Source organism: Myotis yumanensis, unplaced genomic scaffold (assembly GCF_028538775.1).
Source record: "Myotis yumanensis isolate MYYU_CA2020_CCGP unplaced genomic scaffold, mMyoYum1.0.hap1 SCAF_20, whole genome shotgun sequence".
Lineage (NCBI taxonomy): Eukaryota > Metazoa > Chordata > Mammalia > Chiroptera > Vespertilionidae > Myotis > Myotis yumanensis.
In genome coordinates this window covers 1,621,200-1,645,174 of record NW_027223771.1, presented here as the reverse complement: position 1 = coordinate 1,645,174, position 23,975 = coordinate 1,621,200, and the positions used below count along the sequence as shown (strand labels likewise).

At 54.3% G+C, this 23,975-nt stretch overlaps 1 protein-coding gene across 3 annotated transcripts; it reads right to left on the bottom strand.

Moving 5' to 3' along the window:
* Positions 1–6,681: 6,681 nt before the first annotated feature.
* On the bottom strand, positions 6,682–23,811 carry RCCD1 (RCC1 domain containing 1). Of its 3 annotated transcripts, none has more exons than XM_070400364.1 (9): positions 23,582–23,811; positions 22,781–23,036; positions 22,088–22,484; positions 21,897–22,018; positions 19,026–19,124; positions 18,179–18,346; positions 17,568–17,597; positions 16,438–16,587; positions 7,896–7,982 (listed from the first exon to the last, which is right to left on the bottom strand). In XM_070400364.1, the coding sequence occupies exons 1-8, from the start codon at positions 23,783–23,785 to the stop codon at positions 16,439–16,441; spliced, it is 1,425 nt and encodes a 474-aa protein (XP_070256465.1). In that variant the 5' UTR covers positions 23,786–23,811; the 3' UTR covers positions 7,896–7,982; position 16,438. The 3 variants fall into 3 exon arrangements, with proteins under 3 accessions (XP_070256468.1, XP_070256465.1, XP_070256466.1); XM_070400365.1 differs by lacking the exon at positions 7,896–7,982 and adding an exon at positions 10,188–10,202; XM_070400367.1 differs by lacking the exons at positions 16,438–16,587; positions 17,568–17,597 and adding an exon at positions 6,682–6,765 and having other exon boundaries at positions 7,892–7,982.
* Positions 23,812–23,975: the final 164 nt, after the last annotated feature.

Here is a 23,975-nt window from a genome sequence, read left to right as displayed (position 1 = left end):
TTCTCTCTCTCTCTCCCTTCTTCTCTGAAATCAATAAAAATACATTTAAAACACACACACACAAAGTCACACACAGTGAGGAAAAGAAAAGCCAGGATCCCACTTATTTCATTTCCCCTCCCTGCTCTCCACCTTTGCTGGGGTTATAAGATCCCTGGGATTCCGTCTAATAACTGTTTACTCTCTAATTTTTCTCAGAGTAGGAATGTCACTTTCATCTGTGGAAGTGATGCCGTCGTCACTCTTATTCTGCCCCGAGACTGTTTCGACGGAACAATTATGTGTTCAGCACCTACTGTGTGCCAGGCACGGGTCTGCGGTTTGAAGAAATGATGGTGAATGACAGTCTTGGCCTCACAGGGAAATTATTTTCTTTTGAAAGTTCTAGGTGTTAAACAAGAGAACAAACAATTTCTAAGAAGAAAATGCCATGGGGTCCGTGTCTAGACAGTGGGATAAGGCTATTGTCGGTAGGACGGTCTGGGAGGTTGTACTTGAACCAAAACCCACGTGATGGGAAGTGTCCGGCCTTTCCAGGCTCCTGGGATGCGCTTTCTGAGAAGAGGTAACAGCCAGTGTCCGCTCTGGAGGCAGGAGAGCTGGCCATGCTGAGGGAGGGGAGTCTGCGCAGTGAGCAGGGACGCACCTCCGGGCCCTGCTGAGGGTTTTCCCTTTTATTCAACACCTGGAGGGGAGTCACTGGCCTGTTTTGAGCAGGGGAGTGACCTGCTCTGATTTCCTTGCTAAAAGGATCCCTCTGGCTGCTCTGCGTGGATCGGCCTGTGCAGGGCGCCGGACAGTGTGGCAGCCCAGAGGCAGGGCCCTTGGGGAGAGGCCTTGGTGGTGATCTAGGGGAGAAACGACTGGGGTCGGCTCCGTGTGTAGCCATAGGTTTGGTTAGGTCTGATCTGGCCCATAATGTAATTCTAACATGGCGGTGGCAGCACCTACTGTTCAACGGATTGTAGAAGGGACATCAGAGAAGAGGAATCAAGGAAGATGCCTACATTGTGGACTAAGTGACTGGGTGAAGGGTGCACTCGTTTAATTAGATGGAGGATTCGGGGGGGAGGAAGGGGTCTGAGAGTTCCACGTGGGAAATGTTTGGTTTTAGCGGTCTCTAATACAGCTGCCTGTAATAGCGAGGGTGACACAGGTTCTCAGCAACTGCTTCCTGTGAATGAACGGCTAACTGCACCCGCTCCGTCTTCCCTCCTCCTCCAGAGTCCATGTAAAACAGGTCTCCTCATGAAACTTCTCCGAGTTGTATTTAAAGAAAATTTGCGCCATGTTTTTTTCTGCCCAATGTTCCTTTTAGCTTAATTATGGAACTTTCTTCCCTATTAGTCACACTGAAGAGTGGTGTGTCCCGGCCATGTTTCCCTTTTTCATGGCATCATGGTGATCGCCACAGCGCTGTGCACATCGAGGTCTAAGGGCAGGTGTCACCTGAGGGTGATGAAGGGAGACTTGCATTCTGAGGCCTCGGCCGTATGTGAACTCCTCTCTGTTCGTTTGTCTGCCTTCCTGTACTTGAAACTTCTGTTAGGTGCTGTGCGTGCTTATTGTGCTGTGGATCAGAGTGAAATGCCACCCCTGAGAGAGCCAGAGCTTACACTTCAAGTTTCTGGGCAAAGGGTATCTTTTTTTGCAAAAACACCACAGGTGACTTCCTAGGGTCCTTAGACCTAGGCTGGGGGCCATGAGGTCTCCTTCCCGAGCCTTCTTCATGGGGATGGAGGGCACCTGGCTTATCTGAGCTTATAATTTCCATCTCACTTCCCTGGTGTGTGGCTGGGGCTGGAGGGCCAGGTTTGGTTTGGAATTTGGGAGGTGTCTGCTTTCACGGAACGTGCCCTTTTCAATAGAAAATGAATCCATAGCTGGACACTGAGTCTGCTCATTTTATAAGCACTTCCTTTGGAAAATATAAATTCATTTCTCAGATGAAGGTGAGAGAACTCTGCCCCTGGGAGTGTTCCCAGAGCACAGAACAGCCCGTACAGGAGCCCTGAGGTGTGTGTGTTGGGGGTGGGGGGGTGGGAGCTGTGTGCTCAGTGCAGCCAGGAGACCAGGTGGTGGGACCGGAAGTGTGTGGGGAGGCGCTGAAGTGAGGAGCCCTTTAAAGAGAAGGAGTGAGGTTTAGATCTTGTGCAACCTGGCAGGTCATTGTAAAGACTTTTGCTTTACTTTTTATGGAATAGAAAAGCATTCATTGGTGGATATAGAGCGGAGTGAGAACGCAATCCACCTTCTATCTTGAGAAGGTTGCCCTGCTTGCTCTGTGAGAAGTGGACTATGGGTGAGCAGAGCTGGAGGCAACAGGTGTGAGGTGGTGGTGTTTTGACCCAGAGGGAGGTACTGGTACTGGATTCTGGTTCTATTTTAAAGGATCTGCTGGTGGATTGGGTGTGTGGGTGAGACAGACCCCAAAGTTCTGAGCCTGAAGACAGAAATATGGAGCTGCCCTTGAATGAGGAGAGGGAACTACAGCCCCATCAGGTTGGAGGGAAGAGCAGGAGTTTGGTCTGGACAGAAGTTTCACATGTGCACAGGCACAGGTACCAAGTAGGGAGAGGACGTCAGTGGCGTGGTCCAGGCTGAGACAGGGATGTAGCAGCTGCCCTCAGTCGGGATTGAGAGACGTGGTTCAATGATGTCATCTCCAGAGTGACCAAGTATAAAAGCCTCCAGTGCCGAGACCCGGGAGAGAGGAGGTGCTGATGGGGGGCAGTGCACGGGGTGGGACTCAGACGAGTGCAGTGCCCCGGTGACCTAGAGAAGTGTTCCCCTTGCTCTTTAAACTCTTGCATTTGGTTCGGCAGACAACTGGGTGAGCCTGTGATGTGCTGTGACGGATACGGCCCACGTCTATCGCAGGACCATTTGGGGGCAGTGCCTTCATTCCTCTAGGATATGCAGCGATGGCACACAGTTATGTTCCGCCATTTAATTTTGTTGGAGGATAGGGGTTCCCAAGACCCAAGTCTGGTGAATGAGGGCTGTCAAACCAGCCATTGCTACCTTGGTCCTCAGTAAACTATGAATGTAAGACCACTCGTCCTGCTCTGTGCTAAGGAACATTTTCTTGGTTTCAAAAGCCATATATGGTCACTAATATCAAATTAACAGTTAGAATATACAGGTGAAACCAAAAAGCCACAATTTCTCGTCTATTGTTTGCAAATGTTCTGCATCATTTTTCGTTGGCATTTCATCTCACCACTGGAGCCTGAGGATGTTAAGAACCTCTCAGAAAGCTTGCTAAGTCGCCCTCCCCGTGAGCTGCCAGTGATGTCAGGAAGCGTCCAGGCGCGGCTTAGACGCGGGCAGTGTGAGCGTGAGCGCGTCACTTCTCACTGTGTGTGTCTCATCTTCTTCATGGTTTTCTTCTCCTTTCCCGATTCTTTCTTCCAACTTCCAGTTGGTTAACTGGTGAGAGAGAGAGAATAGGGTTTGGAGTCGGACTTGGATTTAAGTTGCCTTTCTGTGGCTGTGAAGTTATTTATTCAGTCTGAACTCATTTCCTTCACCAATGAAATGGAGATCTTAATAGGGAATCTGGACTTAGAGCAGCATGGGTTCTCGTCAAAATTTAACAGAAAAGTAGTGCACTTTATTTTTTGCATCTGGCTGTAATGGTGATGCTGGGGACTCTCTGGTCTCCTGTAATGCCTGAAGCAACTTGTGTGCCCACAGCCAGGCTGCCAGGCCTCGGGGCATCTCTCAGACCTCCCCTTGCTCCTCTCTGCGGGCACGTGTCCCAGCACCTTGGAATGTTGGGCCCTTGCATTTCAAAGGCTTCCTCATCACAACAGGATCTGAGAGAAGGTTTGTGACAAAGGAGCTTGTGTGCACCCTCCCACCTCTGTCCCCACACACAGCCTCCACCTGATGATGAAACACACGCCTGTTTCATTCATTGGGTCACCAAACCCTGGGAATGGGATGCCTGTGGTCACTGTAAATAATTCAAATGTTCATTAAAATGTCTTTGGAAGAGAAGGAATCACAGCGAATGGAGGGAGGCAGGGGAGCCCACCCAGTGTGTTTGATGAGCCTGTTCCATCCATCCTGTCCCAAATGGCTTCAGGGGAACCACAGGGAGGCCTTGTCCTCAGGCAGGAGGCCACCGAGGACAAGTGTCAGGAGTGAGGTGTTTGCTCCTCTGGGTTGTGGTGAGTGCTACATGGTAACTCGGCTCTGCTGTGCGCCTCAGCGTCACCCCATCAGGCACGGGTGCCTTCTCTCCAACATGACTGTTCCTGACCTTTGCCTGAGGCAGCCTGGGTGTCACACCCCCTACACTGGCATTTCAATGACTGAGCACCTACTGTGCGCCAGGCATCGAGTGTGTGTGGGGGGGGGGGGGGGGGGGGGGCTGGGCTGCAGGTCGAGTGTAGAAGGTATAGACGCAGAAAGCACATTCTCCAAACCAGAGCAGCCTTTGGGATACTGACCTTAAGCTCGTTAAGAAAATCCCTCATTCAAACCTGGACTCTGCACCCCACCCCTTCCTCCTCTGTCATTCATGCACACACTAAAGATTCGGGCGCAAATACCATATACAGATGACATATTATGGGCTTGTACACCTAAAGCTGTAGATTTTATTAACCAATGTGATGACAATAAATTCCATTAAAAAAGATTCAGGTGCAGGCGTGTATGACTGGGAGCACGCTGCAGGTGAGTGGCCCAGGACAGCGCAGTGAGTCCCAGCACATCCCACACGCACTTCCTCCTGTTTCAATCTCTTCGTCTTCTCCTATTCTCTCTTCCCTCCCTCTCTCTGAACTCCCTGTTCTCTCTTCTCACTCTACTCTCTTTAAACTGTCTTTTCACTCTAAATTCCTATTCTTTTTCCCCTTTCGTCTCACTGTCTCCTCTTTCTGATCTCTTTTCTCTCTTCCTTTTCTATCCTCTCCCTCCCTCAGCTCAATGATCTCTCTTATCCCCCTCTGATCTCTTTTCTTTCTCTGAAATTCCTACTCTTTGTCTGATTGATCTTTCTCTTCTCTCCCTGTGAACTCAGTCTCCCTCTATTTTCCCCCCTCCATCTGATTGATCCCACTCATTTCTTAGCTCAATTGTCTGATTTCATCTTTCATCTCCCTGTCTCCTCTCTCTTCTTACTCTAACCTCTCTTCCTACCCTCTAAGCTCAGTCAGCACTTTTTCTCTTCCCTCTTTGATCCCACTCATTTCTCTCAACTGTTTCTCTCCCTCAGCTCGTTCTCTGTGATTTCATGCTTCTCTCTCAGAATGGTGTCTTCTAGCCCTCTCTGCTCTCCCTCAACTCTCTGCAATTCCTGTTCTTTCTCTTCTCTCCGTGAGCTCGATCCAGCTCCCTGATCTCCCTCCAGATTTCACTCATCTTTCTGTCCAAGCTCCCCTCTCAGCACTCTCCTGGTCTCCCTCTCCCACCTTCTTCTCACTCTGACTCTCCCTGTTACCTCTTCTCACCTCTGAGCTCCTCTATTCTCTTCCCTCTCACTTTTCTCATTCCCCTCTAAATTTCAGAGCGATTGTTACCCTCTTTCTGAACAATCGCCCTGAAATTCCTGTTCTCTCTGATCTCACCCTTTCCCTCCCTCAGCTCACCTGTCTGCCCAATCTCACTCTCATCTCCCTCAATGTTCTCCCAGATCTCTCTTCTTACCCTCTCTTCCTTCTATCTGATCCCACTCATTTCTCTCTGCTCACCCTTTCTCATCTCCATGCTCAAGTTTCACCCTGCTTTCCCCAAAAATACTTCCCACCAAGTGGACGTGGGGCAGGCACGTTACCTGACCGGCTTTGCTGAGACGAGTGAACCCTCTGCACACTTTGAGGCTGTGGCTGAGACGCAGAATAGAAGGGACCAGGTTTCATCCTGCCGAGTACCAGCTGCTTGACGCGAGGGCTTCTTCTCAGACTCACCTCTGCAGAAGCAGAGCCACAGCCGTCAGCAGGGAGACACGCCACCTGACCTCTCCCACGTGCATGTGAGCAACACTCAGGTGTTACCAAATACAGACAGGGGCCTGACACGCCATTGGCTGAGACTTAACCCTCTGAGTGCCCACCAATATCCTAGGAACTATGCTAAAATTGCCAAGGCATTTTTGCTGATTTTACAGCAGTTTAGGAAAAAAATTATGAATCACAAGTAAATGAAGTTACATATTAAAAAACTTAAGGAAACCTTTACTACATTGACATATCATCATCACTAATAAAAGCCAACTTAGAACTGGACGCCATTTTGAAGCTTTGATAGCGCTCCCGGCACTTTTGGCGAAAGACAGGCAGCGCGATTGCGCTTCCTGGCACTCGAGGGGTTAATTGTTGTAGCAAAGATGAGGCATGTGATATGTGGCCCCAGCGAGGTGCTAAAAAGGTGGCCCACCAGCCTGTCACCTCAGTGTCATGACCGGCCACCATGAGGTACAGTGACTCTTAAAATATTTTAAATATTTCAGTTTATGTGTATATTACATATTTATATAGAAGTAACACCTGTAAGAATAGTATTAAAGCTAAAATGTTAACATGTTTACAGGATTTGAAAGTTATGGGGTTACCAAGTGATCATTAAAATTTTGGCTTCTCTATTTTTTCTACCATAAATATCTTGATTTAAAAAAGGAAGTTCATCATAGGTACTTTTTAAAAAGGCCACTCACCACTCAGGCTTGCTGGTGTGCATGGGGCTGAGCGACACCAGGGCGGGAGGGTTCCACACCCCAAACCAGCAGCGACACCTGCTCCGGGGACTCAACATCTGGATCAGGATCAGAGGACCCAGAGCACAAGGATTATTCACAATCACTAATAATCAATTCCCAGTTAGCACGTTAGAGAGACACCTCCTCAGCCCACAAGTTTGATAGCACCAGTGCTGGCCAGCACTCTCACACGTCACCGTCAGAGTTAAAACGTATGTTTCTGGAAGCCACTTTACAGCAAAGTTAATTCTTAAAATGTGTGCATTCTAATCCCCACAAACGTCACTGCTTACAATTTATTCTGTAGAAACACTTGCACAGACAAGTGTGAAACCCAAGCACCAATAATGAAAGACGGAGCCTTGACAAGACACACACATGTGCTCCTCCCTAGTCTTCCTGTACGTTACGTGCAGCAACTGTGAGCAGGACAAGGGCAGAGAGCAGGGCCGCCTGGCTGGGACTCAGGACCCAGAGACGGGGCAGTGAGCGCCTGGAAGTTCCTCTTTGCTCCTCAGGTCCCATGGGTGCTGGAGAGGCCGACACCCTGAACACACCCAGAGGTGCGGCCAAAACTGCCCTCCGAGAACCAGGGCAGGGGTCACAAAGGACAGACACTGTCAGGGGAGACCTGCTCGGCCCAGGCAGCTGCCATGGAAACCGCCCCTCAGCACAGGAAGTTGGGACCCTAGACTCCAGCCCTGCCTGGCCATAATGAAGACCCACCTCTCCTTCCCCGTGTCAGCACATGGATAGGTTTTTAAATTGTGAAATAGTGCCCTGGCCAGTTTCTCAGTGGTTAGAGCATCGGCCCCTGCACCAAAGGGTCTTAATTCCCAGTCAAGGGCACGAACCTCAGCAGGAGGCAGCCGATCAGTGTGTGTCTGACATAGAAGTTTCTGTCTCTCCCACTCCATCTAAAAAATAAGTTGTGGAATATCCACTCAATGACAGTATTGCTCAGTAACAGAAAGGGATGAACTGACATGTGAACAACACGGGTAAATCTCAAAACCACTCGCCAGGTGCGAGAGGCCAGACAGAGCCCCTCCCGTGGGTTCTCGGCCCTCGGAGCTGACAGGGTGCTCTCTGGCTGTAAGAAACAGTCAGGACCGATTCACGAAGCCCATGGAGCAGGGAGAGCTGTCTGGGGGGTGGGGTGGCCGCACAGGTGTCACTCACCTGCCCTTGATCTGCCGGTGCAGCAGCCGCCCGGAGACCTGCTTGTGCTCCAGGGTCTCGGCCACAGTCCTGGTCAGCAGCCTGGGATGCCCTGCAAGGCGAGCAGCACAGGGTCCCTCAGACACGGCTGGTCCCTCAGCCGCAGGGACCTCGGGGCTGTGGACGGAGGCCTAGCCCAGGGCCCAACGTACGGCTTCTCACCACTGTCAGAGGCTACAGAGCACGTAAGCCGATGGAAGTGTGAAATGTTCCCCCAATAAGCAGTGCTGAGCAATGAACTGCTCACCGATTACCGCCAACACATCTGTGCACCTAGTTGGTGGCTCTTGTGTTTACGATTAAAGTGACAATGCTGATGGGCCATGTGAATGCTGTGATAGTTAATAAAGATAAATCTAGCCACATCAATTTTCTAATACAAGCTACTCACGGGAGGACTGGTTTTAACAGTTGAAAATGACTAAAATGAGTGGTACCCAGCTGGGTGTGGCTCAGTGGTTAAGCACTGACCTATGAACCAGGAGGTCAGGGCTCAATTCCCAGTCAGGGCACCTGTCGGGGGCGTGCAGGAGGCAGCCGATTAATGATTCTCATCACTGATGTTTCTCTCCCTCTCCCTTCCTCTCTGAAATCAGTAAAAATATACTTAAAAAAGAAAGAAAAGGAGTGGTGGCAGCAGGAATGTGGGTAAGGACGTCTAAAAACTGCTCCATAAGGAATGAGAACGCTGGCAAAAATGGTCAAAGTCACCTTCTCCAGACTCTGGACACTAACCCATGTGCAACAGTCTGGGGAGTATTTATTTAAAACGGCCGGCTCTCAGGACGGCGGGCTTTGTGGACCTTACCCAGCTTGTCCCACCCCCTGCCCCCAGCCCAGAGGAAGCCTGAGAACCAGGGGCCGCACCACGTGGAGACCAACAGCCTCTGTCAGCCCATTTGCGAGGCCCCGGGAGGCAGAGCCCGGTGGTGGGCAGAGAGCAGATGGAAGGAGCCCAGAGCTCAGAGCGTTGCTGCTTGAGAAACAGTGAGAGAGGAAAATGAGACCCAGGGGGCGAGTCCCTGGGCTGGAGCTTGAAGGGCCTGTGGGGAGTGGGAGGAGGGGCAGAGAAGGCCCAGGACTGCGAGGTTCAGGGGAGCCCAGCTGTGCTCCCTGCGAGGCCACACGAGGGCGCAAGTGTTCCATTAACCACTGGCAGCTGGACTGCAGCCTGACCCACAGGTGGCTATGCACCGTCGTGATTGCCTTAGGGGAGCCCCCAAAGTGGGGAACCCCCAAACAAGGGGCCCCTGGCTATGGAATGGAGTTGGTGGAAGAGGGAACTGGCCTCCTCTGTCCCACAGGCAGCTCCCCAGCAGCCCCTCTGCCTCCTGGGGTGGGGACACCTGTGCTCAGCTGCCTCGACTTACTCTCACGAGAACGCAGCTGCTGCTCCTGCCAAGACAAGTCCCGGACTGTGCGGGATGCATCTAATCCTGTCCCGCCAAAGGGAAACTGAGGCCTGGTCAGGGTCAGCCAACACATGGGCAGAGCCAGGCTCCGGACCCCGGGGAGGGCTCCCCGCCTCCCTCCCTCCCTGCTCTCAGGGTGTGAGCTCTGCTGGGGTCCCCTTGCAGGCTGGGAGGAGCCCTCATGCTTGATGTGCACACAGACACTCCCTGACAGACACAGTCACCCGGACACACCCTGGCTCATGCGGACCCTCACGTGCCCATGCAAGGGTGCAGGGAGGGATGCCGGTCCAGACGGTCCGCCCCCGTGGCCACTCGGCCAGGCTCCAGCTCACTGGCCCTCCCTCTCTCTGTCCCTGTATCTCCATTTTCAGCTCAAGAATCACACCAGGCATCCCTCCCGCACCCATCTGCCCCAGAGGCCGGAACATGCCTCACGCTGGGTATATACTGACCCCCCAGAGACCAGCAGAGCTCTAGGCTCAGGGCCAGTCCCCTGACCCGGGAAGGCCCAGCAGGTCCTGAGCCCCTAGCCCTGCCCAGGACCCTCTGAGGACCAGGAGGCAGGGGCTGGAGGCGGAGGAGCCAGCCCTTCCTGGGAGAGGACACTGGCCAGTCTCTCACCTGCCAGTACAGGACGGTCCCTTGAGCACCGCCTCCAACAGGGCGCTAGGAGGGGGGCATGTGTTAAGTGGCCACAATCGCCCATGTGCACCTGCATGGGCATCCCCAGAGGTGCACCAAGGACTGGCACCCCTTCCCACACACTTCCCCCACCTGACTCCCCCTCCTTTGCCATCCATCTCAGTGCGGGTCTTCGGGGTCAGCACATCAGGCCTGTAGGTGGCGATGCTGAGAGCCTGCGGGACATCCAGCACCCGTGTCACCTTTGTGCCTGTCCCAACCTGTCACCCCCCAGCGCAGACAGCGACTGCCTCAGCACCACCTCCAGGGAGGCCACGGCCCCGCAGCCGAGGCGAGGAGCAGAGATGAGGCGGTTCCATCCCAGACCCCAGACCCAGACCTGTGGTCTCTCCCCTCAAGTCTTCATTATGGCATCTGACCTTTGACTTTTGACCTCCCAGCTCCAATCCTTGCCCCTGATCACAGTGTTGGAGACCTGACCACCTCCAGACCTCCCTGGTCTCCTTTCTCTGACCTGACAGTCCAGCCCCTCCTGGGAGCCCTGGAGGACACCAGCTCTTCCCCGTGGGGTGGGGGTGCTAACAACTCCTGCTGGGACCCCTTCATGGACCCAAGTCCCAGGCTGCCCTGGGGCGCATGGCAGGGTGGCCACTTCCCCAGGAACCTCAGCCTCCCGCCTGGCAGTCACCACTTCCCACACGGCGGCACCTCCAGCTCGCCCCTCCCGCTGCCGAGATCAGCTGCCACCCAACAGGGTCATATTCTCGGGGTTCCCGGGGAACCGGGCCTCCTGTCTGCCTGCCCCCCAAAGAGGAAGGAGGAGCGTGTGGGGCAGTGGCAGTATCCACAGAACAGAAAGCCAGTGTGGACACCATGGAGCTAAAGTCATAGTTCAACTACTTCCCAGCGGTGTCAACACCGCACACTTGTTATCAAGACAAAGAACCCAAAGGGAACTCACCAACCAGGTGCGACCGGGGCACAGTCGCCAGGCCCCGGTGGGGAGAGATCAGCACCACGGAGAGCGGCAGGAGGGACTCTCCTGCACACCCGCCCCCCGTCCCCCGCCCCCAGAGAGAGAAAATTCACGATGGTAAAAAGGGGCAACCTACAGCAGATATAAGCACCCCAAATCTGTATGTACCTCACAGTGCATACAGATAAAGTCAGAAATTGAATCAAAAGGAGAAAGATAGATTCACAATCTTGGCTGGATATTTTAACACATTGCGGACAGATCACGAGAATCCTCGTGTTTTAACATGTAAAACGTTTTTTGTACTCGTTCCATAGAAACTTATCTGGCCACTGGGTAAAGCTAGCGATACGACGACTGGTCCGCAATGTGTTAACACTGCCCTCTCAGCACCATGAAGAACAGGAATACTAAACAATTAATTAACAACAATTAGTGGCAATAAAGTAGATAGCCTGGAGGCAATGGACAAATTTCTAAAAACACACAAACTACCAAACCTGCCGCCAGAAGAAAGAGGAAGGACGGTGGGGGGAGAAGGGCCCTAACATGAGGTGACGGGAAGTTCTGACTTCGGGCGGGGGGCACACGGTGCCTCATACAGATCTGATAACGCAGAAACCAACAGTAAATTCAGATTTAAAAACAAATCTAAAAAGAAGAAGAAATAGGAAACCCGGGCCCTGGCCAGGCAGCTCAGTTGGTTGGAGTTTGTCCCGATAGCCAAGGCTGTGGGTTCACGCCCCAGTCGGGGCACAACAAGAAGCCACCAAGGAATGCATAACTAAGTGGGGCAAACGCACCAATTAGACGACACGGGGTTGCTGGATCGATAAGAAAACGACCCATGGCCCTGGCTGGTGTGGCTCAGTGGATAGAGCGTCGGCCTGCAGACTGAAGGGTCCCGGGTTCGATTCCGGTCAAGGGCACATGCTCGGGTTGTGGGCTCGATCCCCGGTGGGGGGCGTGCAGGAGGCAGCCGATCTATGGCTCTCTCTCATCATAGATGTTTCTCTCTCTCCCTCTCCTTTCTTCTCTGAAATCAATAAAAATATATTTAAAAGAAAATGACCCATGTATGTGCTGTCTACAAGAGACCCACCTCAGGACAAAAGACTCAGGATGAAAGTCGGGACGGAAAAATTTTCCCATGCAAATGGAGATGAAAAACAAGCCAGGGAAGCAATACTTATATCCGAAATTATAATACAAGTCGAAATTGTCTTTCTTCAACCCAGAGCCATATAAAGGTGCTGATTAAGTCTTTTCAGACATGCCCACACTTTAAATGAGAATTTCTTCAACCATCTAAATGCTGGAGATTTTCACTCTCCCTGAACCAACCAGCTGTACAATAGAAATACTCCACACTTTCCTGCCCAGTGTGTGAAGTAATGAATCACTGACTATGTGATCGTTATATAGTCACTTAAACACTGAATAATTTTAAAAATAACTGTTGTAACAAAGAAGATGTTTCTCTCTCTCCCTTTCTCTAAAATCAGTAATAGTAATAATAATAATAACAATAAAAGGAAATCAGAATAGACCTGTAACAAGATTGAGTCAGTACTCAAAACCTCACAACAAAGAAAACCCAGGACCAGATGGCTTCCCTAGTGAATTTTACCAGACATTTTAAAAAAAAATTAACACCAATACCTTTCAAACTCTCCCAAAAAACTGAAGCATGGCTGGTGTGGCTCGGTGGTTGAGTGTCAACCTATGAACCAGGAGGTCACGGTTCGATTCCTGGTCAGGGCACATGCCTGGGTTGTAGGTTTGATCCCCAGTAGGGGGTGTGTCAGAGGCAGCTGATTAATGACTCTCTCTCATCGTTTCTTTTTTTTTTTTTAATGTATTTTATTGATTTTTTACAGAGAGGAAGGGAGAGAGATAGAGAGTTGGAAACATCGTTGAGAGAGAAACATCCATCAGCTGCCTCCTGCACACCTCCCACTGGGGATGTGCCCACAACCCAGGGACATGCCCTTGACCGGAACCGAACCTGGGACCTTTCAGTCCGCAGGCTGACGCTCTATCCACTGAGCCAAACCAGCCAGGGCAAGCATGTAAAATTGAAGAGGAGGGAACACTTCCTAATTCGTTCTCAAAAGCCAGCATTATCCTGATACCAAAACTGACAAAGATATCACAAGAAAACAGCAGAACGATATCCCTTATGAATATAAAGGCAAAAAGCCTCAATAAAACACGAGCAAACGGGATCCAGCAGAGTATTAAAAGGATGATAGGCCCTGACCAATGGGATACACCCTAGAAACGCAAGGATGGCTCGACATGCCAAAACCTATTAATGTTTAATAGAACGGAGGGGGGAACATACTCCAACACCCTTTCATGGTAAAAGCACTCAACTAACTAGGACTGGAAGAGAACTTCCCCAACATGAAAAAAGCGTTTTCAAAAAGCCCAGCTAACCTACGCGGGGCTGGTTCCCTCAGAACACCGATTTTATAATCATTCAAAGTATGTATACCTTTAGGGGAGGTACCCCATAGAAAATCCTAATGAATCTACCAAAAAACTAGTTGAGCTAATAAACAAATTCAGCAAAGTTACAGGATATAAGATCAACACACAAAAAATCAATTGTATTTGTATATGTTAGTAATGAAAGATCTAAAATGAAATCAAGAAAACAATTCCATTTAGAATGGCATCCAAAAGAATAAACACTTAGGAATAATACATTTTTATTTCAGAGAAGAAGGGAGAGGGAGAGAGAGAAACATCGGTGATGAGAGAGAATCATTGATCGGCTGCTTCCTAGGGATCGAGCCCATAACCCAGGTATGTGCCCTTGACTGGGATCAAACCCGAGACCCTCTGGTGCATGGGCCGATGCCCTAACCACTGGGCCACGCCGGCGAGGGCTGCCCACTCGTGATGACTGTGCAAGGCCATCCAATGGGAAAGGACAGGCTCTGCAATAAACGTGCTGGGCACTGGCGACCCAACAGCAACAATGAGCGTGGACACTTATCTCAAAGCACATCCCACAATTCCCTGGGGCGCTCTCCCTCCCGGAGCACAACCGCCGTTCCCTTCCCTTCCCCCCACGCCCCATAGGCGTGCGTCCCCTAAACTCTGGGGCTCCCAGAGACTCAAAGCCAGGGGGCAAGGGGCAGCGGCAGCTCATCCCGGGCAAGCCCCCAGCACCAAACCCCGCACGGTCCCCACGGCCCCCCTTCCTCTGGCTTCTCAGTGAGCCCACGGCCCGCCCGGCGCTCCTGCTGCTTCTGTGATGCCAGGCCCGTCCTTCTGTCACTGTCCAGCTTTAATAACCGTCTCAATCACCAAAACCCCCAAAGCAAACAAACAACACAAAGTGGACCAAGGTCTGAATGCGCGACCCAATACAACAAACCAGAAACGACAGAACAGAAGCGTTCACTGCACTCGGCAGTGGTTCTCGGCCGTGACAACAAAGGCACAGACACCAAGAGAAGCACACAAACTGGACTTTGTGAAAATTTAAAATTTTTTACATCAAGTGACACTATCAACAGTAAAAAGCCAACTGACAAAACGGGAGGAAATATGTCTAAATCACATGTCTGATGAGGGGTCCATGGGCAGACAATACGTACACAACTCCTAAAACTCAACAAGCCACCCCGATTCAACAAGGGGCGAAGGACTGAGTGACATTTCTCCAGAGACACAATCGGCCAGGGCACACCTGCCAGCAGAGGATGCCCCACATCCCCAAGCGTCAGGGAAAGGCAAACCCACACCGAGACACCACCTCCCGCCGTCAGCGTGGCCGTCACAGCTAACACACGTCAACCTAGGAACCAGGTCACAGTTCGATTCCTGGTCAGGGCACGTTCCGGGTTGCGGGCTCGATCTGCAGTAAGGAGCATGCAGGAGGCAGCCGATCCACGATTCTCTCTCATCATTGGTGTTTCTCTCTCCCTCTCCCTTCCTCTCTGAAGTCAATAAAAAAATATATTTTAAAAAAATTTCCACATGACCCAGCAATTCCACTCCTGGTACACAGACAGCCAAAGGAATTGAAAACAGTGTCTTAAAGAGACATCTGTACTCACGTCCACAGCAGCAGCATTACTCACATCAGCTAAAACATGGAAGCAACCCAAGTGTCCACTGACTATGAGCCGATGAGCAAAATGTGGTCTCTACATGCGATGGAACATTACACGGGCCCCAAAAGAAGGGACTCTGACACATGGCACAGCATGCATGAACCCGAGGGCATGACGCTGAGCCACAAGAAGACAAGTACCGTATGACTCCTCTCACGTCAGGTACGTGAGTAGTCTGGTCATAAAGACAGTATAACGTTGATGCCAGGGGTCAGGGGTCGGGGGGTGGGGGCGAGGGGGAGTTATTGCTTAACAGGTAGAGCGACTCGGATTTACAGGCTGAGAGATATGGGGATGGTGGTGCTGGTGTCCACACAACAGTGCGAACGCATTTAACACCCTGAACTGTGCACTTAAAAGTGAGTAGTGGGAAGTTTATTTTGTAAGTATGTTTTTATTGATTTCAGAGAGAGGAAGGGAGAAAGGGAGAGAGATGATAGAGAATCACTGATCGGCTGCCTCCTGCACGCCCCCTACTGGGGAATCGAGCCGCAACCCGGGCATGTGCCCTGACCAGGAATCGAACTGTGACCTCCTGGTTCATGGGTTGACGCTCAACCACTGAGCCACCCTAGCCAGGTAAGTGGTAAATTTCTGATGTGTAGTTTAACTCAATTAAAAATAGGTTGAAATGACCATCAACCCAAGAGGATATAACTGAGGTTTACTCCTCAATGGAAGGCCAGGTGTTGCTGAAGGAAAATATGAGACACAGAGGACATACACAGCGTGACTGCGTTCACCTCAAGTCCAGAAGCAGACATACTGAACTGTGGTACAGGGAGCACACAGGATGGTCCAATCCTGGCGCTGCCGCAGAATCACGGGGGGAGGGGTGAGGGGCGGCGCTCGAAGCTCTCAAATCTACCCCTGAGGTTCTGATTTCACCTTTGTTTTTTTAAAATATATTTTTATTGATTTCAGAGAGGAAGGGAGAAAAAGACAGAAACATCAATGATGAGAGAGAATCATGGATCGGCTGCCTCCCGCACACCCCTCACTGGGGATCGAGCTCACAACTTGGGCACGTGCCCCAACCAGAATCGAAACGTGACGTCCTGGTTCAGAGGTCGACACGTAACCACTGAGCCACGCCGGCCGGGCTGATGTCAGGGCCTTTGATGCTGGCCCTGGGCACCCGTTTCCAAAGCTCTCTGGGTGTTTCCAACCCGAGGACCAAGATGAGAACGCTGGTCTAAGGGGAAGCCGCCGAAAGGCCTTGATGGGCAGAGGCGGGGCCCCGGGGGCCTCCTTGGCGTTCCTGGCTCTGGGGGGCCTCACAGGTGGCGGCTTTATAACTCTACTGCGCTGGGCACTCGTTCCATGCCCTTGTCTACGTACATCAGCTCCTCTGCTCCACTGCGTGCACGTAGGTGTTCCAGGGCCCACAGCGCACCGCCGTTACTTGGAGCTGCTTATCCACAAAGTATTCCACCCGGCGGGGCCGGTCCCAGCTGGCGGTGTCCTGGTGGCCGAGCTGTCCGTACTTCCCTACAGGGAAACGAGACCCTTGGCCATGCCCTCCGTGGGCCTTCCTCGGGGCTGCTCCCTGCCAAGCAGGAAACCAGCCCCTGGGTGGCCTCAGCCAGCACCTGTGGCATCTGCTGTGAGTTCAGGGGACCAGCCTCCGGCCAGCTGCCTCTCAGGACCCCAGGGGCTCCGAGCCCAGTGCCAGACCACAAGGTGTTTCACAGACGCTGGCTAACTATCCCCCTAAGACAAACAGTTCTCCAGAAAGGCAGACGGGCCCTGGCCAGTGTGGCTCAGTGGATAGAGCGTTGGCCTGTGGACTGAAGCATCCTGGGTTCAATTCCAGTCAAGGGCAGTACCTCGGTTGCAGGCTCCTCCCCGGCCCGGGCCCTGGTCGGGACTTGTGCAGGAGGCAACCAATCGATGTGTTTCTTTCACATCGATGCTTCTCTTGGTCTTTCCCTCTCTCTCCCACTCTCTCTAAAAATCAATGGAAAAAGATCCATATCCTATATAATAAAAACCTAATACGCAAACCGACCAAACAGCTGAATGACTGGTCACTATGACGTGCACTGACCACCAGGGGGCAGATGGTCAACACAGGAGCTGTCCCCTGTTGGTCAGTGTGCTCCCACAGGGGGAGTGTCGCTCAGCCAGAAGCAGGGCTCATGGCTGGCGAGCCGGGCTGAGGGACCCCCGCACCCCCATATGAATTTCATGCACTGGGCCTCTAGTGCATGTGTATGTGTGTGTGTGTGTGTGTATATGTATATATATATAAAGAAAGAGAGAGAAAAGGAAAGAAAAGAAAAGAAAAGAAAAGAAAAGAAGAAACATTTAGGAAAAAAAGAAGGAAAGGCAGATGGGAAGTACTGATATCTCTCAGCCGAGTGCCTGGCCCCGTTCTAGAGACGGCTCCTCCCTCCGTCAGGGGCTCGGCCCTCCCCTCTCCCGCCCTCCCCTGGGTTCACGCATCACAGAGGCAGAGCCTGACTCACCCCAGCCCCAGGTGTAGAGCTCCCCGGTCCCTGCAACCGAAAGGACAGTGGGGCGGTCACCGTGCTGCCCGAGGCAGCCGTCCAGCTGGCCGGCCACCAGCCCGCGCCGCACACTGCACACCGAGGGGCGGGGCGGGCGGAGCACCACTCAGCACGGGCTGGCTCTTTCTAACCAGCTCGTCCCCCTGGGCTAGTCAAGGACCTCCCCACCCGACTGCCTCACAGCGCCCCCTACTGGGGATCAAGTAGCTCAGCTACTGAGCTCAGGCGACTGCACAGCTGGCCGGCGGGCCCTGCTGCCAGGTGACGGGAGGCCGGGGGTCTGCGCCTGTGCAGAGGCCGCAGCACCAGCCTCCAGAGAGAACCACAGGGAGGTCGGGCTCTATGTGCTGAGGCAGCTACTCTGCACGATGGTGGTGTTTTAGGGGACACACCCACCAGCCAGAGCGGGTGGACTGACGGGCGGACTGATGGGCGGTCCAACGTCCTGCTCTACCCTGAGCCGGCCCATCGGGCGCACCGGGCGCACTCACTCGTCACCACGGCCCACCGGGCGCACCGGGCGCACTCACTCGTCACCACGGCCCACCGGGCGCACCGGGCACACTCACTCGTCACCACGGCCGTGTGCCGGGACCCGCAGCTGGCCGTGACCGCGTCCGAGCCCAGGGGCAGATCCAGTAACGCCGGGAAGGGCTGCACGGCGATGAAGGGGGCGGCTCCATCCTCAGTCCCCGCTGGTCCCTTCACCCCAGAACCGTCTTCCCTCAGTGCAGTGGCTTCAGAGAAGGGAGAGCGAGGATGGCAGCTTCCGAAGCTGGTGCCGGGCCCTCGCCCCAGGAAGTGCTGCAGTGCACGGGGTGCAGGCACCAGCCTCGCTGCGCCCTCCCCACCCCCCCCCCCCCCCCCCCCCGTGAGACTCAGTCCCGTGTCCTGGGCCCCAGGGATGTCACGTGTCCCTTCTGAGCACTGTAAGCTCTCAGGCCAGCCTGTGGCCAGGGATCAGGAAGGACAGAAACGTGTAGGAGTCAAGAGTTGAGATCCCCTGGCCGGAAGCTCAGTTGGTTAGAACATCGTTCCCAAACGCCAAGGTTGGCGGGTTTGATCCCCGGCCAGGGCACGTACAAGAATCAACCAATGGCCCAGCGGCGTGACTCATGGCTGAGCGTTGACCTATGTACCGGGAGGTCACGGTTTGATTCCTGATCAGGGCACATGCCCGGGTTGTGGGCTTGATCCCCAGTAGGGGGTGTGTGGGAGGCAGCCGATCAATGATTCTCTCATTGATGTTTCTCTCTCCCTCTCCCTTCCTCTGAAATCAATAAAAACTTATTTTAAAAAAAAGAATCAATAAATGCTTAAGTGGAACAACAAAACGATTTTCTCTCTCCTCTTCCTCTCTTTAAAATCATCCATCAATCAATAAATTAATTTTTTTTTAAAATAGCTGAGACTCACCTTCCCCTGCGACTGTCTCTCTGTCCTCCGCCAGCCCCCTGGCGGGCAGGGCCAGCTGCCCCGACTCGTTCCAGCCCCAGATGTAGATGTCCCCCATCTCTGAGAGAGAGAAAGGGGCCCATCAGACAGGCTGGGACCCCCTCCGCCTCCTAAGCCCCTTGCATCTCCCCAACCCCCCTCCCCCACTCACTCTCTGGGGACAACCCTGCCCCAGGGGGGTGCCTCCTCAGGACCAGCAGCGTCTTCTTTTATTTTAAATGTTTTTTTATTAATTTCAGAGAGAGGAAGGGAGGAGAGATACAAACATCCATGAGGATCGGCTGCCTCCTGCACACCCCACACTGGGGATCGAGCTCGAAACCTGGGCGTGGGCCCTTGACTGGAATCGAACCTGGGACCCTTCAGTCCCCAGGCCGATGCTCTATCCACTGAGCCAAACCAGCTAGGGCAACAGTGTCTGTCTTAACAGGGTCCCTTCCCCTAAAGTGCCTTCAGGTCACACTTTTCTTTCTTCTTCTTCCTTTTTTTTTTTTTGTTAATCCTCACCTCCATTGGTTTTTATTATTTTTTTTTATTTTTATTTTCTGATAATCCTCACCCAAGGATATTTTTCCATTGATTTTTAGAGAGAGTGGAAGGGAGGGGAAAGACAGAGAGAAACATGGATGTGAGAGAAACACATCGATTGGTTGCCTCCTGCACACACCCAGACCAGGACCAGGGATCAAGCCTGCAACCAAGGGACATGCCCTTGACCGGGACTCAAACTCGGGACCCTCAGTCCACAGGCCGACCCTCTATCCACTGAGCCAAACTGGCCAGGGCCCTCCATTGGTTTTTAGAGTGGAAGGGAGGGAGAAACAGAGAGAAAATCGATGTGAGAGAGACACACTGATTGGTTGCCTCCTGTACGTGTCCCAACCAGGGCCAGGGATGGAGCCAGCAACCAAAGTACACGCCGTTGACGGGAATCAAACCTGCGACCCTTCAGTCCGATGCTCTAAACCAGCGGTTCTCAACCTGTGGGTCGAGACCCCTTTGGTGGTCAAACGACCCTTTCACAGGGGTCGCCTAAGACCATCCTGCATATCAGATATTTACATGACGATTCATAACAGTAGCAACATTACAGTTATGAAGTAGCCACGAAAATAATTTTATGGTTGGGGGTCACAACACGAGGAACTGCACTTAAAGGGCCAGAAGGTTGAGAACCACTGGCTTAAAGGAAGTCTCTTGCTGGCCCTTCCTCTCCATTTTCCCTTTGTTGCTAAATCGCCCCCCCCCCCCATCCCCCTCACACCACACACGTGCACACACTTTAGAAACGGGCCCCTGTTCAAATGCCCTGGGCCCAGCCCACCTGCCACTGGTCCTTCTCAAAGCTCGCACCCTGCTTGCCTCCACATCACTATCGTTTGTCGGCTGTAGCAACAGCCCCGGCGCTAAAAATTCACTAACAACAGTAGCTAATGGTTATCAGTATCGATATCGAGGGCTTTCACCCGTGCCAGTGTTTTAAGCTCCTGTCCAACAGAATCCTTTAAAGCTCAGAACAGCCCTAAGAGGGTATATGACAACAGCCCCCTTTACACAAGGTTCCCACTTTCGTCAAGAGAGAACTGGCCGAAACCGGTTTGGCTCAGTGGATAGAGCGTCAGCCTGCGGACTGAGAGGTCAAGGGCATGTACCTGGGTTGCGGGCATATCTCCGGTGGGGGATGTGCAAGAGGCAGCTGATGGATGTTTCTCACTCATCAATGTTTCTAACTCTCTCTATCTCTCTCCCTTCCTCTCTGTGAAAAATCAATAAAATATATTTAAAAAAAAAAAAGAGAGAGAACTGGAGGCACCGGGAGGCCAAGCGCCCTGCCCCAGGTCACAAAGGGCAGAGTGATGATCTGAACCTGGGACGTCTGGTTTGAAGCATCCCGGCTCCAACCAGGACACCAAACTTACGCCTCAAATTCCTTCTGGACCCCAAGTGTGAGCCTTCCACTGGGCTGCTCCCAGCGCCTGCTCTGTTCCCAGCATCTGCTGTTCCCTACAGCCCAGTAGCTCTTGCGCCTGGCTGCCCACCCAGCCCGTTACATGAATGAGGGGGAGGGGCAGGCTGGCACAGGTGGATTACAGAGGCCCCAGGTGATGTAAGTAGCAGCCAGAGGCCCAGATGCAGACCCTTGAGAAAATCATCAACAGCCCTGGGATCACGGGCACCTGGACCGCCCGCCAAGCGGATGGACGCCCAGCCCCAAGTGAAACTCCTCATTGGGGTCCCAGGTCACCACCACGGCTCACTCACCCCCTCCATCCTCCCTGCGGGCACGAGTCCACTGTGAGCCACACGTCATGGCCCCCTAGACACCTGCAGCCTTTTCCTCCGTTCTCCTTGCTCCACACCCTTCATTCTCCCTTAGGGGGCATTTTATTTTTTTACATTTAATTTATTTTTATTGACTTCAGAGAAGGGCGAGGGAGACAGATAGAAACATCAATGATGAGAATCATTAATCAGCTGCCTCCTGCACGCCCCACACTGGGGATCGGGCCCACAACCCGGGTATGTGCCCCGAGAGGGGAATCGAATCATGACCTTCTGGTTCATAGGTGGACGCTCAACCACCGAACCCCGCCAGCCAGGCATCCTCAGGGGGCATTTGAGAAAGACAGCCCTTGCTGGGGGCGGATGGACAGGGTGGTGACACCCCTAACAGAAGCCCAAGTGTGAGCGGGTGACGGTGGTGGCAGAGGAGCGCAATTTGAGAGGCTTTCGGGGTCATGAATGAGCGAGCTGATGGATGTGGGAGGAGCCTGCAAGGACTGGCGAAGCCCCCAAAACACTGGGAGAGGAGGAAGGCTCGGCGTCACTCACCGCTCACACACAGGGAGTGCCAGCCGCCCGCGGCCACCTCGGCCATGCGCAGGCCCTGCAGCGCCTCCAGCAGCCTGGGCGCCAGCTCCGCCTCCAGGGTCCCGTGGCCCAGCTGCCCGTGCCTGCGCGAGGGGACCCCGTCAGCGCCGGTCGCGCCCCCGGTCTCCCGCCCCCGTTCCGCAGTCACTCACCTGCCCCCGCCCCAGGAGTGCACCTGGCCCGCCTCGTCCAGCAGCAGCGCGTGCTCTGCGCCCAGCTCCAGCCGACGCGCCCGCAGCTCCGGGGCCAGAGGCCGGTAGAAGGGCGGCCGCGGGCTCACGTAGGCGCGAGCGCAGGGCAGCAGGGGCAGCGGCCCGGCCCGGGTTCCAACGGCCGCTCCGTCTTCCCGCCCGGCCTCCGGCACCACGGTCTGGGCCCAGCGGGGCTCCCCGCGCAGCGCCGAGCCGGGCGCCCAGGCCTGCAGCTCGGCCCCGGGCCCGGGTCCCCGCACGTCGCGCAGCACCACGAGCAGCGTCTCCGAGGCCCACGCGTCCCGGCAGCCGTCCGCCGCACCGCCCGCGGAGCCCGACAACAGCACCCGGCCCGCACCTGCGGAGGGGCAGGCTGAGCAGGAGGCGGGACACGTGGCCGGGGCGGGGCCTGGAGGGAGGGGGCGGTGCTTGAGGTGGGAGGGAGGGGCGGGGCCTGGAGAGGAGCGGGCGAGCAGGAGGCGGGGACACGTGGCTGGGGCGGGGCCTGGAGGGAGTGGGCGGGGCCGGGGAGGGGAGCGGGTTGAGCAGGAGGCGGGGACATATAGCGGGGGCGGGGCCTGAAGTGGGAGGGGGGGGAGTGGGCGGGGCCGGAGTTGAAGGGGGCGGGGCCGGGAGAGGGACGGTGGCGCTCACGGCTCACGAACGCGGTGTAGCTCCAGGCGGCGCTCACGCCGCAGATGTCGGTGCCCGCGTCGGGCACGCGCAGCGGCTCGGGGCTGAGCACCTGGCGCCCGCGGCCCGAGCCCAGCGCCTGCCCGAAGCCGCAGAAACCGAAGCCGAACCAGGACCCGGGGCGCTCCTCGGCCATGGCCTCGGGCGCCCTCTGCCGGCCGCCAGCCGGTTGGGCAGGCGACGGGACTGGAACCTCGCAGACGGCCCTTGGCTGGACCTGTGAGACGGGAGAGCACCACCCTCCTGGCCACAGAGCGGACGGCAGCCATTCCCCCACGTTCGCGGGGCGGAGCCTGGGCTCAGGCCCCACCAGGGTCAGGGGGACTCCGCGCTGCCTCGAGTGGGGCCATGTCCCTGCCCTCCCTTTTGGCTCCAGCAAGCTCAGCGTCCCACCAAGCAGGCCCGAGGGAGTTAAGCGCCCTCTTCCTCAGGCCTTGGGCGAGGATCTGAGCCCCTTCGGCTCCAAACTGCCCAGTGCCCGGCACATTCTCCATGTCATGCTGGGAACTAGCATGGTCCCCATTTGACAGGCAGAGAAGGTAACTCTTCCCCAGTCACGCAGCCTCCGACCGACCCAGAGGGGTAGCGGGCCAACTCCAGCCCCGCCCCGACTCCCCGCACAGCGCTCCTCCCACCAGTGGAAGCTGTGGAGCCACAGGGAGACAGCAGCGGGTGACAGCCGCCCCCCCCCCCCACACCCCCACGCGGGCTCCCGGGTTTGCTTCTGCAGCGAGCAGGGCCTGTGTCCTCAGCTACCCTTACGCTCTCCGGGCTCAGTTCCGTTTCCTCGGTTTGACAAAGGCGGAGGTAGGGGATGGGATGTTTGCACCAATCTTGTGGAGTAGATGCAGATAAAGGGTCAAGGGCTGGCACTACCATCATAAGCACAGGCGCGAGCTCATTACACCCAGCGCTTCGAGTAGATGAGAATGGCCCTGGGTGCTTGTGGGTTTTCCGGGACCCCATCTAGTCTCCTATTCATTCCACACGCATTTATGGATCCTTTTACCCTGGCCCGAGAGGGACGCTGTCTGTCCCAAGGAGCTCACACATCAGTGGGGAGACAGCACCCCGCTTTCTCAGCGCAGCGTGGTCAGGACTCTGGGGTCAGATCCTGCGTCTCCCCTGAGACCAAAGCTCCTAACTCGGACCTGGG